Source organism: Aptenodytes forsteri, unplaced genomic scaffold (genome assembly GCF_000699145.1).
Source record: "Aptenodytes forsteri isolate BGI_AS27 unplaced genomic scaffold, ASM69914v1 Scaffold15, whole genome shotgun sequence".
In the NCBI taxonomy this organism is placed as follows: Eukaryota; Metazoa; Chordata; class Aves; order Sphenisciformes; family Spheniscidae; genus Aptenodytes; species Aptenodytes forsteri.
Window position 1 is genome coordinate 2,222,627 of NW_008795129.1, and position 15,969 is coordinate 2,238,595.

At 39.2% G+C, this 15,969-nt stretch overlaps 1 protein-coding gene across 1 annotated transcript in view; it reads right to left on the reverse strand.

Moving 5' to 3' along the window:
* KAT6B (lysine acetyltransferase 6B) overlaps positions 1-15,969 on the reverse strand; it is a 118,888-nt gene that overhangs the window by 101,266 nt on the left and 1,653 nt on the right. Inside the window, 1 exon segment of the mRNA XM_009277646.1 lies at positions 9,617-10,512. Within this exon segment, the coding sequence (XP_009275921.1) occupies positions 9,617-10,237 (621 nt within the window). The 5' untranslated portion in view covers positions 10,238-10,512.

Here is a 15,969-nt window from a genome sequence, read left to right on the forward strand (position 1 = left end):
AATATAAAGGACAACAGTTCTCCAAGCAGCATCAGATAAGGTATCCACACAACATAATGGTGGAACTTAAAATGAAGCCTAGCAGGCTTCAGACCCAGCCTCCTGGGTGTGGTATATAAAGCTAAAAGTTCAGCGACTTTAAGTTCTTTTCTTTCCAGATTTCAGGGAGTCCCAAGAAAGCAGAAATCAGGATGTTCACTATTCTTAAAAGCAATACACACAAAATGCACTTATGAAAGAAACTTTAACAACAACAAAAAACCCCAAAAATAAACACACTGAATTCTCCAGCAATGGTTTTCCCAGATGAAGCTTCCATCCCTCTTGAAACTTCTTTAGCTGACACTTTGGCTATTTGATGCAGCTGTCTGCAAATCTTCATCATCATAGCCTTGCATAAAGAAACTATACTTTGTTTTATTAGCCAACAGTTAGAAGAAGCAGGCAAACTTGCAATTCAAGTTGAAATAGAATATTCTAGGTTGGGAGAGACCTCTGGAGCACATACCCCAACCTACCACTCAAAACAAGACCAGACACCAATATTCCCTCAGGTTGCTCAGGACCTTGCCTCGCCAAGCTCTGACCACCTCTGAGGATGGAGATTCCACAGCCATTCCAAGCCCCTGTTCCATGTCTCTCCATGCTCACTATGAAGGATTTTCTCCTTCATTTATCTCAAATTTCCCTTGCTGCAACTTGTGTCAGTTACCTCTCATCCTTTTGCCATCTGAGAAATAGCAGTCTACATCTTCACTATAATCACACAATAGATAGTGCTGAAAGGGGTGCTTTAACACAACAGTGCCACACAAAGACAAAAAAAATTCTACACAGCTATGATAAAAATCATCTTCACTATACTCTTTTCAACTCTTACTTGTAACTACTCATTCATTAGTTAAGACCTATGTCTACTCAATATCTGAAACACAGGTGCCACTGACATTTGTCTCTTACTGAGTCAAATGCAAACACTGCTAGTTAATGTTGCCACAGATACATGGACATTACATAAAAATTAATTCCTAAAACTACAGTCAGTCATTTTCACCATTTTGGAAAAAAAAAAAAGAGCTGTGAAATTGAAGCCAACTTCAAAACACCACTGGTGATGAAATTAAATACTGAAGAGATGTGGAAAATGTGTGGCAAACTTATCACAGCTTATGCTAGCCCCCACTTCTATTAAGGATTCTTCCTAGATGAAGAAACATCCCCCGTGCCTCCCAGACAACTTAGCTGAGCTCATACACAGCTTTTCTCCTGTGCCAGAGTCCTGCGGTTAATTAAAAACAGAAGTCTCAAGCCTACTCCACCTAGTACTGCATTAGTTGGTAACTGATGGGCTATACCACCACAACCACAAGGGGAGATAAATGGGACTCTGCCCCTCTAGAGCCAAAACACTTAAGAAAGCAGAAATTCCTGCACATGTGTATCTATCACTGCAGAGACAAGGCACAAGGGTTGACAATTTACAAGTCTACAGTTTCCCTCCCCCCAAGGACTTCTTCCTTATGTACCATCTTCTCTACAGCGCAACCTGAAGTCAAATAATCTGCACAAACCTAGAACTAAATGCAGCAGCCCTGGAGTTGCCTATAGAGACATCCCTTTAACAGTTCACACCATTCATATTGTAAGAAGGCTGCCTGTGCCTGCCAATTCAAAACTTTAAGCTCTTCTGCAAAAAGAGCTGTAATTGAAGCCAACTTCAAAACACCACTGGTGATGAAATTAAATACTGAAGAGATGTGGAAAATGTGTGGCAAACTTATCACAGCTTATGCTAGCCCCCACTTCTATTAAGGATTCTTCCTAGATGAAGAAACATCCCCCGTGCCTCCCAGACAACTTAGCTGAGCTCATACACAGCTTTTCTCCTGTGCCAGAGTCCTGCGGTTAATTAAAAACAGAAGTCTCAAGCCTACTCCACCTAGTACTGCATTAGTTGGTAACTGATGGGCTATACCACCACAACCACAAGGGGAGATAAATGGGACTCTGCCCCTCTAGAGCCAAAACACTTAAGAAAGCAGAAATTCCTGCACATGTGTATCTATCACTGCAGAGACAAGGCACAAGGGTTGACAATTTACAAGTCTACAGTTTCCCTCCCCCCAAGGACTTCTTCCTTATGTACCATCTTCTCTACAGCGCAACCTGAAGTCAAATAATCTGCACAAACCTAGAACTAAATGCAGCAGCCCTGGAGTTGCCTATAGAGACATCCCTTTAACAGTTCACACCATTCATATTGTAAGAAGGCTGCCTGTGCCTGCCAATTCAAAACTTTAAGCTCTTCTGCAAGAACCTGCAGAGGAAAAAAAAGAAAAAAAAGGCAAAATCTATGTGACACCAGTTATAATTTCCCTCAATGAGGAGGGATATAAGCAGACAGGTAAAAAACCAACAACCACCACCACACACAAGTGATTTTGCAACCAAAGGAAATCATACGAGTTTAAAAGTTGCTTTGTCTCTTACCAGGTAACCACAAAGGACAGCAGTACATCTGTCAGCTAAGTGGTGCCTGATTTGATGTGCGCCATCCTCAGAATTCTACAGCCTCAATCTGAACCCTAATAGTGTTGTTGCAGCACACAACAGCAACTCTCTCCATTTGGTTCCAGAAAGTCCTAGTGTCCTGGCTTGAAACAAGCCCTCACAATCATAGGAGCTATGGGTCTGTCCTTACACCCAAGCAAACATAGTCCTGAATACAGAAAAGAGAGTTGGTCCTTGAAAGGAGATGCTAATAGGACCATAAATGGATTTAAAGTTGTAAAGACGACTTTTATACCGATTGAGTAATTCTTTTCTCAATGCTAGCTTGAAATTCTTTCAAAAACAACAGTCTTTTGCCATTTCCAACCACCAAACTGGAAAACTATGGTTGATTAGTGGTTGATTTACACCTGGGGATCTTTCTTGAGAAAAAAAGTAATCTGTCAAAAAACTGCAAGACAACTGCAAGTTATCAAGGTTTTTCATCACCTGTTTTATAACAAAGTTCCTGCAACAAGAAACAACATGGAATTGTTATCATATTTCCCCTGCCACAGAAAAAACACCCAAGAGTCAAGACTATCACTATTGAACATAGAAGAGGAAAGACACTTAAGATAGGTAAGGATACAGCACTGAGAAAATATGAAAGGTAGCTCTCCTTAGATACAAGGCAGACTTCTGGTATTTCTGTATTCTAGAAGGAATCTTTCACTATTGACATAGAAGAGGAAAGACACTTAAGATAGGTAAGGATACAGCACTGAGAAAATATGAAAGGTAGCTCTCCTTAGATACAAGGCAGACTTCTGGTATTTCTGTATTCTAGAAGGAATCTTGACAAAGGAGATATCCACATACTGAGCAGTTAAAGAAAAATTAATCTTGGAAAAAAAATGCAAAGCGTAAAACCTCTAACTGTAGTTTCGGAATCAAATGTCACTCCCAGTTAAGACAGAAGAGCTCACAGAAAATAGCATAGATGAACAAACACAAAACAGAACTGCTGGAACTACACAGGATTTCTTTAACTCATTGCTGTCAGTTTCAATACAGGACTCACCGCAGTACATCACACCAATTAATTTTAAAGAGAAACTACCAAGAGAATCAAATTTTAGCAAGCCTGAGGATTAAACAGCTTGCAGTGTAAGGTTTGGAATCACTCCGTGCAGTAAACAAGAACCATGAGCATATCATGCAGAACTATGTTCCAAAATATCCAGCTTGGGGAAAAAAAGGATGGTCTTCCCTGATGGTTCTATAGGAAACTGCAGACAGATGACCTGTTTGCAGAAACTAAGTCACTGACATCAGAAACTGGAACGCAGCCTCCCCCCCACCCCGCCTTATGAAGGAGCAGACCAATGTAACTTAGGAAATAGCAGTTTTTAAGTTTCCCTCCCACCATACAATTCAAGAAAACTTTTACAAGCATGCTGCTTGGTTTGATCCAAATGTGCTGAATCGTAGAACACAAGTGGTGTTCTACATCTACAGTGGTATGAGCTGCTTCTCCATGATATGGGATGACAAGACTTTTCCACTTCAGTTTTAAATGCTCAAAAGATGGGGTAAGTCATTGTTTAATGCCTGGAAAGCTCCAGTCTCTCAAGTGTGAATAGGATCCATTTATAAGCATTCAATTGGCTTGTGCATGGAGCTGGTACTTTTAGCATTTCAGAAGCTACAGGGACAGCAGAGAAATGAGCGCGAGCAGCAGCACCTAGCAATCATCCCAGAACTTCAAGGACGAGCTACAGGCCACCCTTCCAAGAAATAAAGGTATCTTGTGAATTGAGATAATGAGAAGCAGAAACATGAGAGTTAGCGTTTGTCAAGTAACACTAACATTCCTCAGTCTTCTGTCACCATGAAAATGTTACAAGGGAAGAAACACAGGTTGTCTCTAAAGACAATAGTATTTCATGAATTGACAAAGTTCAAGCCTAGATTTCATTTTTCTTTTTTCATACCCCTGTCTACAGTCTCTTCCGACTGTAGCACTGCAGACACTCTCTCACAGAAACTTACCTACCACTGCATTTTGGTGCTCAGACCCACCCTCAAGAGCACAGACTCCACATAAAGCCAGCTCCAAAGTTAGGCATTATGAATATCCCCTTACGTGTAAATCAGTAAGATACATTGTGTAGCACTTCCTTTCTGCCTAAGTTTTCTGTTTCTGCCCAGTGGAAAGTCTAGAGGCCAGAGGGAACAAGGTAGAGCAAGCAAAGAAATCTCAGCCAAGAGTCTCCTGTTGCCTACCCACAGGAAGGCAGGAAGCTGAAAAACTGAGCAGGGAGGAGCCTGGATGCCAAAAAAGCAATTCTCTATAGATTGGCCCTTTGCCTGAAAGACAGAAGGAGGAACACCCAGTGTCTGCACTGGCACAAGCTACATACCAGAAAACTGAAATTCAACCCATGCCAAGTTACACTTTGAAAAGCTACATGTACGTAGGCCAGTGAAAACAAAATTAGATAGGAGTTCAGAGTATGAAAAATTAATAAAACAAGTTTGGTTTTACATGAAAGTCAGCTTAGAAAGACAAACTGAAAGTGAAAGGGGGATTAATAAAAATTTTCATGCCAAGAATCAGATGGAAACAACTATTAATACAATTGCTGAGCTGTTCAAGAGAGTGTTCAGTAGGACCAAGAAAACGCTGTATGGATCAAGTCATCTCCATTTGCACCGCATCTTTCAAAGTATACTTTAAGTAGTAATTATTCTGAACATAGCAAAGATGTAACCACCGAGATACACTACGCATTCCCACAGTTCTCTGAAAAATGTTACAATAGCCATTGCCTATTCACCTTTTAAAGCTGGATTTATCCTTTTAAATTATGTTTAAAGATAAGTAAGTAAAGAGCTGTCTACAGCCTACAAACATCTGCTTCTTCGGGTTTATAGTCACGCAGCATTTGCGCTCAGGAAATGGCTAACTCCTAAGACCTAGCAGGTTCCATGCAGTTCCCAAACTGCAGAACCTTCCTAGTGCTTGTCCAAGTGACAAGGAAAGCAAGGAACACCACAGTGCGCACACACACAGAAAACACCACCAATATTGCCATTCTACAATCGACACCATTAAAGATAAATTAAACACCCATTTAAAGACTAACCATAACTCTTAAATACCACTTCTCCACTTCCAGAAGTATATTTTAATGCATCAACGGCTTATCGAAAAGCTAAGTATCACTCAACACGTTCAGGTTGATTTTCCTCTCTGTTCACACCCTTTCCTACTACGTTATCAGTTTTTACACTGCATTTTCTGATTAACATACTCATACAGCCCTTTTCAGAAGATGCTGGATGAGAGAAGGTGTGAAGCACGAGAGAGAAGATATCTATGCAAGATACTCTGAACATAAGGAAGAACACATAAGAGCAGTTAAATTGTTAAAACTAACTATGCACTGCAATATAGTGAAGTGCACAAGATCAAACTACTAAGCAACAAATTTCCTTCTTTTTCTGCTTTCTTGTGAGTGTGGTTTTTGGTTTTTATGTGCGGGGAAGAAAAAAAACCACTGCAATTCTTCATCCTAAAGGACACCACTGTTTTCAGTTTCCCTTCATTGTTAAGACAGCTCCACCTCTGGCTGGAGGCTGGTCCTTTAACACACAAATTTAACCCTTTAAAACAGGCATCTTTTCAAGTGCTTTGATTCAAGTTGCCTGTCCGCATCAAGTAAGCGTCTACCTTAATGTAAACCCCAGAATACTTAGGATAACCGGGATATCCTTTTGAAATGTAATTTATACCACTCATTACACTTTACATGATATACAGCCTAGACACCATATAGCTGATGACAGCTACTGACCTTCCAATGGAATTGGTCCTTCCCATGAGCCTTGTGCTTGCATCTCTCCATACAGAAGTGAAAAAGCAACCCTCCACACACACTAGGGAATGGAAAGGGGTGGAGGAAGAGAAGATTTAAACAGCTGCACTGCATACTTCCACTTCCTGTAATTTGGAGCTGACACGTCTTTGCCTAAATCCAGAAAAGTCAGGATAACACTTGAAGGAAACATACCATTTTTACACAAATGCTTTCTTCCAGGCCTATGGATAACAGGAGGAAACATGGCAATACAAGCTATGTAGCTGTAACTAACTGCAGCTATTTCCACAACTAATGAGACAAGATGACTACATCTAGTTGCATTGGATCACCCAGTTAATATGAAGACAAGAAAAGCAGCTCCATACCATCACCACCAAGAGGAAAATTTAGCACTCCCAGCTCCCTGTTCCACTCAGTATTTCATCGAATGCAAAACACTCAACACCGCTGTAACATAGTCAAGGCTCCAGGTCTGCAAAACTAACTTAGATGCCACTGCACTGCAACAGTATCTATCTTCCCAGTGCACTAGATACTCTGATGCCGGGGGCGGGGGGGAGTGGAGGGCGGAAAAGGAAAAAACAAGAACCCACACCAAAACAAAAACCACAAAAAAAAAACCCACACACAACCACACAGGCAGTACTACAGCTCTTCTGATCCCCTTTTACTCACTCAGGAAGAAAGGTTCAGAGTCTGCATTTGGTACTGTGAGTGTGAAAGTTCAGATTGCCAAAGGGAGAGCTCTGATGCACTTCTAATACACTAAATCTTTTAATCATCTCATCTGGATGAGATGTTAATTATGCATTAAAAAAGTCAAAATTACTCATACAAGTTTTGAGTAACAAATACTCAAACAAGATTACTCTGCAGTCATCTAAACAGATTTCGCCACATCCTCCTGTTCTTTCTTCTCCTCAAGGAAAGGCAACAGGAGAGATACTTGAACTTCACCTCTAGTTTTTAAAAAACAAAAAACCCAAACAAACTAAAAGAGCCACCCAAACAGAAAAGCAGCTCTTACTTGTGCTAGCTGTATGAACAGCCAAAGAAACTTTAAAATACACCAATCTCTTCAAAGACTAGCCATTCCCAAGAGATGCCAGTTGGCTGCGTTTTACTGCATAAAATGGAATAATCAATCTTGACATACCCCATACTGCCACTTAAATACTTCCAATAAAAACAGCCTAAGTTTTCCTGCAGTGTCCTTCTGCTTATTCATGAACTACCATCAATTTCAAATGAACATGCAGTCACATCCCAATAATAAGAGACACCTATGTACAGTTACTTTCAGAACTGTCCTTTAAGTGTATTTAAAGCCATACAGCTTGAAGACCAGCAAAAATCCCATATTTAAACCAAGTCTATATATATTTTCCCAGTAACCCGTGCCACAACTAGTACAACTAAGCAGGGCGCTACACTGATACGCAACTACTGATTCACCAACCTTACATCAAAACTATTTTTGTCAGGAAAAAGTGTATGCCGAACCGTTTTTAAACACACAAGTCACACTGCTAATTTTGAGGCACCCAAATGAAAGCTTATTTCTTGCCAAAGCACTTGCTAGAGAACAGATTTGTTTGGCTAACTTCTAAAAGACAGATTTATCCTTATACCAGTATTTTAGTATGGCAGTAACGGCTTTTTCAGCACTATGACCCAACTAACATTCCTTGCAATGGATGCCAGTCCCAGTAGGTAGCCTAACAAGGGAGATTTTTGTTTCCACAGAATTCATGTGAAGCACCATAGTATTAAACTATTTTGGTTGCTCAGTACTCCAGCCTTCAAATCTTTCATGCCACTAGAGTATTAGAATTACGGAAGAATCTCTGAAAGTACATAAACAACACACAGCTTTATTGCTACAAGTAATTAAATCTTTATAGTGTATGGCTACAGCAGTAATCGCACAGTGAGCAACACTTCTGAATTTCCATTCTGATTATTGAGCGTGAAGCTCCATGCATCCTCCAAATACCCAAGAAGTCCAATTTGAAAGACACATATCCACATATAAAAGCAATCATATTTAACATATATTTAGAGAAGCTCACAAAAATCAACCTACAGCTACCACCATTTGTAGTGTCACTTCTGACAGTTCCACACACAACAGTTCTTGTAGGCTTCACTAAATATTTCTAACACAAGCACTTTCTACTCTGCACCCTCCAGCACCTTACAATCAGCTGAAGGAAAAAGTTTCTAGAAGGAGACACTAATGGCACCTCTGCAATGGCAAAGTTGTCTGGGTTATTCCATGCCAAAAAGAACTGCCACCAAACTTTACCACTGAGAAGTGGAAAGAAAAAAAAAAAAAAAAAAAAACAAACCACCAACTTACCAATATTCTAAGAAACTTAATTCAAATAGAACAGGTAGATTTTTTTTCCCCCCCTAAGTACCCTGAAAATTCAAAACACACTTCACCATACTAAATGGGGAATGATCAAAGAATGCCTACCGACATGTCTTTGACTCTATCCTTTCATAAACAAAACACTGATGGACACCCCCTTCTCCCCCAAGGCTTAAACCCTGTGAATAATTAACCTGAAAACAAGGCCCAAGTAATAGCAAAAATAAATCCATGTAGAAAGTCCAACAAAACTGAGATACGAGGAAGATTCTGCAGTTTAGCTCAATTTGTCACTCTGACACCTTCACTTGTATTCCTAGAATATTTACGTTAACTCCAGTTCCTATTAACTATAGTTTTAAAGCTAAGTATCTACATACAAATATCTTTAAAAATAGTAATTCTAACAGTCTTAAATATCAAGAGTTCTACTGGCAGTATTTCAGGTGGTGTTTGACCTACGAGAAAATCAGTACACCCAGGCGTAAAATGAAGGTAAAAGGTCACAAACAAATCACACCGCGTATTTCAGCAACACCAGCCTGCCAGGCAAGACAGAACAATCTCGTGCCTAGAAGAAAGCATACAGCCGTACTCTTCCCTGCCGCTCTGTTTATCTACTGAAAATCCAAAGAGCAAGCTATCCAACGCAGAATGGCAGGACGCAGGGAGCTAAGTAAACTTCCTTTACCAGAACTGATTCTGCACGGATCTTTGACATGCATCCTCACTTATATACATTTAAACGAGTAAATAAAGAACAAGTAGAACCATTATTTTTGCATTAGGTAAATAAACAAAGAACAAAAAAAAAAATCATTTTTTTATTACTACATTTGCTCTCATTTTTCAGACTTACCTGATCTTTTTCATGGGGTAGAAGGCTGACAGGTGGAAGAGAAGCTGGGAAAGTGCTGGAGTATTTTGGAGCTCCTTTGCTCTCCAAACTGCCATAATTCACTCTATACTGAGGCCCATCCTTCAGTAATCTCCCATTGTTCACAGCACGTTTGGCCCCCAGACGCAACCTCTGCTGGAAGGCAGGATTGTTGAAAATATTTGCTAGGTCATTTTGATTTCTCAAATATTTCTCTATGTTTTTCAGGGAGGAGCCATTTGGTTCTTGAAGCCCTTCAATTGCTCTTCTCAAGAGTTTATTCCAATCCACATTACGAAGCTCATTACAAGCTCCTCTAGATCCCTTAACAGATTTAGGAATAGTGCCAGGTTTAACAGATGAAAACCGTCCAGGATTATCTGGGTCCTTGTAGGATGCAAGGCCTTTGTTGGTAACTTTAAGAATAGAACCATCTTGAACACTAAGTTCCAACTGTTCCGAAACAGTCTTCTTATCTAATCCATGGGAAGCACAAACAGCATGACATATTCTCTCTTCAGAAGGCCTTTGCTTTTGCTTTTTAACTTTTTGTATAGCTTCAAGAATCCACTCCGTATAAAGAGGGTTGGCAAGTTTTACCATGGTTGACCAGTAATTGTTTCCAGCCAAGGGTTACCCATAGAGGTTCCTCCTTATCCTTTTAGCAGATCTTTCAGAGGTTGTTCACACCTCAAACACAAATCAAAGGATTCCACACACTGCTTGGCTGCATCTCAAAAATATCCATCCTGAGGAGTCGGAAAAGGCAGGGAAATATCTGCTGACCGAAACTTCCAATTACTTTACCGTTATGGAAAAGTAGAAAGGATTCATTCGTGATGATACTGGTACATCCTTACAAGAAAGTTTATTGCAACCTTTAAAAAGAAAAAAAGAGGCAGGGAGAGAATACAGTTAATGCTGAAGTAGTAAAGAAAAACAGAATGCATTCAGACATGCATTCATACTGTAGATGCTGCAGTACGCAAAAATCTCTGAGATCATATGAAATGTTTGCCAATTCCCACCCCACACCAAACAAGTCATCATAAAATCATTCCACTTCTCCTAACATTCAGTTGATTCAGTTTTCCTAAATTCCATCACCCCAACACTTAACCTACTACTGACTTGCTGGACAATTTCCATTCAGGCAGAGATCTGAAAACATTCTCTAAAACTGCCTACAAATCACTTCCAGACCCACTGGTATAGGAAAATTACCATCTGCATGGATTATACATGCACCAAAAAAAAAAACCAAACCCCTACCACCACCACAAACAAAAAACAATCCTCAACCGATGAAAGCCAAACCCTACCACCACCAGAAACAAAAAACAATCCTCAACCGATGAAAGTCAAATTATTAACCACTGCCATTTCTTACAGTATGCTGTCTGTAAGTGCCATGCCATATGTTAATTATACAACTCAGAAAAATCAAAAGCGAAATATCAGAACTGAGTTCCTAGTATTACATACTTCATTAATATGTAGGTACCATACAATACAGAAAAGGAATCACAAAGGCACTTCTCATTCTAAGGTGTGCAGTAAAGAGGCATGCATTTTTGATACAAACTCTTAGGAACATAAATGAATATTAAGTAACAGGAAGCATTTTCACATAAATACACTGTCATCATGAAGACATATAAAGAGGTCACATTGACGAAATATGTTTCAGTGACCCACAGTTTAACAATTTTATTTACTTATTGTGGAATATGTAACTCCCAACAGAAAATTCAGTGGCTACCAAAAACTTATGTAAGAAACCTGAAAGAACATCTTGATCAGTTTATTAATTCTGCAGGACAATATATATTAAAAAAAAAAAGATTAAAGAGCCACACAAATTAAACTAAGACAGTAGTCACCTAATGAATAAATAAATATATTTGAGGTATTAGTTTTTTCTGCCGTGAAGTGTGAGGGAGAACTTTTGAAGACATTAACAGAACTGTATAATTACTTCAAATCAAAGGAAAATAAATAAAAACCAGAAAAGGAAAATCTTTATTCTCAATAAATGAGTTGTCTTGTAAAGTAGAAAATTCACCAGTTTCACAGCAAAATCTAAAACTGAGTTAATCTGAAACTACATTTATAAAGCTATGGCAAGCAGCCTATAACTAACAATAATATCTATAATTACACAAGTCTTGGACCTAATTTTTATTCATTTATTCAAGTCATCTTGCATTTCAATCATGTTTAAAACTTGAGTAAATTATAAATAGAAAAAAAACTGAATTGATGCAGTAATCTAAGTTATTTTCAACTTGTTAAAAAGCTTCCTCTGCAACTGTGATGAGAATGAGCACAAAAACCACTTTTGGTCCCGTATCTTCTCCTCCTTCTACCCCCTCAAAAGTCTCTTTAAATATAAACTCCAGATCATGTTTCACACATTATTACACCTACACAACAGGATTAGTAACAAAAGAGCAGCTGGTTACTGGTGAACATAAAATTCTTCTATACCCAAATAGTAGAAATATTAACCAATTCATTTTATGAATTTGTAATTTTTCAGGTTTGATTGAAGCTTAAGCATTTTCAGATTTAGAAATATGAAAGTTCAACTGACTGCCAGAATGAAAAGACACATTCCTGATAGAAACACAGGGCCCGAATGTTTGATTTGCTCTCATACTGAACCCTATTGATCTACATAGATTAGATCCTGTTTCTTGCTTCCAGTCTGTACTCACACAAGTTATATTTGATAACAGTTCTGTGTATTTCAAGTATTTGTAATAAAACAATAACTTGTTCTGTAAACAGACACTTTAATTTAATCCAGAAAGCAAAAGCCATTCTTTCCCTAACAGCATTGTTTATACTCACTGTTTTCAGATAATTCCAAAATAACACTGTAGCTAAAAATGCAGACAAATACAGGGAAGAAAAAAGTTTCCATGGTATTATGAATCCTACAAATTCTCTCGCAACTCTGACACTGAAAATACAACAACACAACAAAGTAGAACACTATATATAGTGGATGCTCACTCACATTGAGACTTTTTTATATGCTCTGCCTATAGATTTGGAAGTCCTCTGTAGCTACATATAAAGCCCCAGATACCTGGTTTTAAGTTTAAAAGTTATTTAGTTAGGCTGTTCTACTGTGAGTCTTCACGAAGATAGTCAGTACTTAATTAAATGCTGAACACTGCATTTGCTGAGTCAGATGTACTTGCCTCATTTTTAAACCTACTGCAGTACTGTTGTATTAGATTTCATACAAGCAACCACATCACTTCCATTAAATTCCAGAACACACAGTGCAACGTCTGTTCCAAGCACCTGGACACCGATGAACATTTCAGTATAAATGCTGTAACTTGTGGGTTACAGGAATTTTTATTGGCCAGTGACTGTGGCAAAAGGTGAGCATAAACCTGTATCTTCATGTAAGTCTGCTGCTTGGTAAAGGAATGTCACAGCAATATACATTCAGAACTACATTTTTACTTATTTACTTAAAACTCCCTATGTGTAATACAACCTCCTGCATACTAGCGCCTACTAAATCAACACTAGTCGAGTGTATCAGCAGGAGCACAGAGTTTCCAACACACAGGGCAGGATATTTCAAGGGGAAAAATCAAGACATCTTAAATTCACACCTTCCAACGGAAACTAAGTTCATTCTGCTTTAGGAAGCCATGCAAAGCTCATCCGACCCAATTCTGGAATTGTTTTACGACAACCTAGAGTTTCTGTTATTCCGCCACTTTGACTGCATATGTACTTGAAGTGTAGCACCCTGACCTCCACTACCAATATGACAAGGTCTACCATATTTAAGATTCAGAATAACCTCTTAATAACAAACGTGTTTGCCAGCAATATAGTTCAGCTCAGTGATCCTGGAGCTATAAGTTAAAGAGCTCTTTCATAAATCAAGTTAAGACAGGTTGATCCAAGATTGGCAATACAGAGATACATACATATACATGCTGAGTGACTGGATAAAGACAAAACTAACTGCTTTAGAAACAAACTTTTCAGATTCAACATAAGAGGACACACAGAAGTTCAAAATGACATTCAGGTTTCTAAGTTTAGAACTTAATTTCACCAAAACCACAAAAAGGTGGCCATACATCATTTACTATAAAAAGTGTGATGCTTAGCCAAACAGATTTTGAGGAAATACCAATTTTTAAGAGTGATTATAAATTAGTAGCAGACACTCATGTCTATTTATTAATTTTCCTCCCCTTGTAATTAAATAACTTTTAATCAGACCCTCAACAGTACCCATCCAATCACAGATTAAATTTTCCAGACTGTTAAGTCTGCAGGACCACTTCCAAGTTTTATGGCAACAGTCATTAAGCTCTTTCTATGTCATATTTCAGCTTCTACACTCTATGGTATCTTATTCTGAAAGTAAGAACATTTGAGAAAGTTTGATTGCACTATATTACTGACCAAGTCTGTTAACAAATCTGCTACTGAAGAGTTGCAGAACATAAGCATTCGGAGGGTTAAGTACAACACATTATGTTTAGAACATGAAAAGCCATCTCTAGTCAAGGCTTGTCCCTTTACCCAAGTCATAAACTATCAGATAAATACAAAGAAGTTGCAAAATTGCAGCTTAGGATTTAGAATGAATGCAAATATGTCCTTAATAAAGCACACACCTATTGTACAGCTGATTCTAATTAAAGAATGCACTGACTGAACATGTCAATCTCAGGTGTCATCAGTAATCCTACAATCCTGTAATAAGGTATTTTTTAGACTGAACTAGTATCTGGAATTATTTCCAAGTGATCCAGATCATGAAAACAAGCTGTGTAGTCAGAAAGAGGAAAAAAAAAATTAGCTATGCTCCTCCCCGTCCCGTTCCCCCCCCCCAAAACTAAAAGTTATTACCCAAGTATCAAAAAGCATTTCACAAAATACAATCTAAAGTCTTTTTTGGGAGAAATTCATGAAAAATTCGTTCTGGCTGTCTTAAATGTAAATGCAGTTAAACTTTTAAAAACCGAGGTTAACACAGCTACCAAAAAAATAAATAGAAAAGGGGGGGAGGAAGGGCAGAGAGAGAGATGACAGCAACTTGTGCAACCTGCCGGTGACCTGTGAAGCACAATTTCATTCTGCTCCCTCCTACCTGCTCTGCACACACTCGGGAGAAGCAGCAGCAGGCCAGCTCTCTGCTGCAGCATCAGGGTCAGGTAAGGATTGCAGCAGAGAAGGAGGAAAAAGAGAAGACTGCCATTGCATTCAGTAAGCTTTTTGCCATTTTTCTTTCCTCCAAGCCATTACTTAGAATTCTGCCGCTAATAAACTCTGTATTCCACCCCCACCTCAATTAATGATGCAAAAGAGGCAAGATACTTGTTTCCCCGTTGCAAAATACATGCACCTACAAAGAGAGAGAGAAAGCAGATCCTGGCAAGGACTCCCAGCACACATGACACTCTTAATCAGACCATGAAGCCAGCTATTGTATTATTCTTTATACAACACACAGTTTTCAATTATAACAAGGAAGGGCAATGACACTTGCACATGCTTCAAACAGACAGATGAGGAGACATTGTAGTAACTTCAAAACTACACCAAAAGACTTGGGGGGGTGGGGAGTAAGAGTGGTACATGTGAATCAAACTGATGAAGTGCTTGCACTCTGCGATACCCCACAAGCTAGTTTAAGATCATATGCTAAAAAGCAGTTCACAACATGACAGCAGCAAGCACCACCAGAGGAAACGACATCAGCACAACATGACACCAGCAAAATCACCCAAATTCACCCTTCTCACCCTCTTCTATGGAAGTTCTAAGCGCTTTAAAATATAGTACTAGAGAACATCAGGGAGCATGGGAAGGTAATATTCACTGCCAGCAGTCAACCTGGGCAGAGGGTTTCACTGAAAACATTTCTTCTTGGGATAGTGATTTTCAACAGAAGGGGTATCCTTTTGCTTTTTGCAGAGCAGGTTATTTTCAACGCTCAGTAACAGAATGCTAAAGGTGAGGTCTGGGCAAAGAAAATACAGTGTGAATATCACTTCCAAAACGCGGCTTTACAGGCTTGAACATTCCCCTCCCCAACTTACTTAAAATTTTTTCGGTATACCCAAGCCATGGAGATTTGCAACGCCTAGTGCCTAGCGCCAAGGCATTGTTGTATTTGATAGGGGCCGAGCCGGGGCCGGCTTTCGAACCCTCCAAGCCTTACTCCGGGATTTTTCATTTCAAAGGCAGAAACCCCAAGCCCGCAGGCTCTGCTCCCCGGGGCACGGCGACCCCGCAGGACAGGGCAGCCGGGAGAGAACGGAGACGGCGTGCACCTGCAC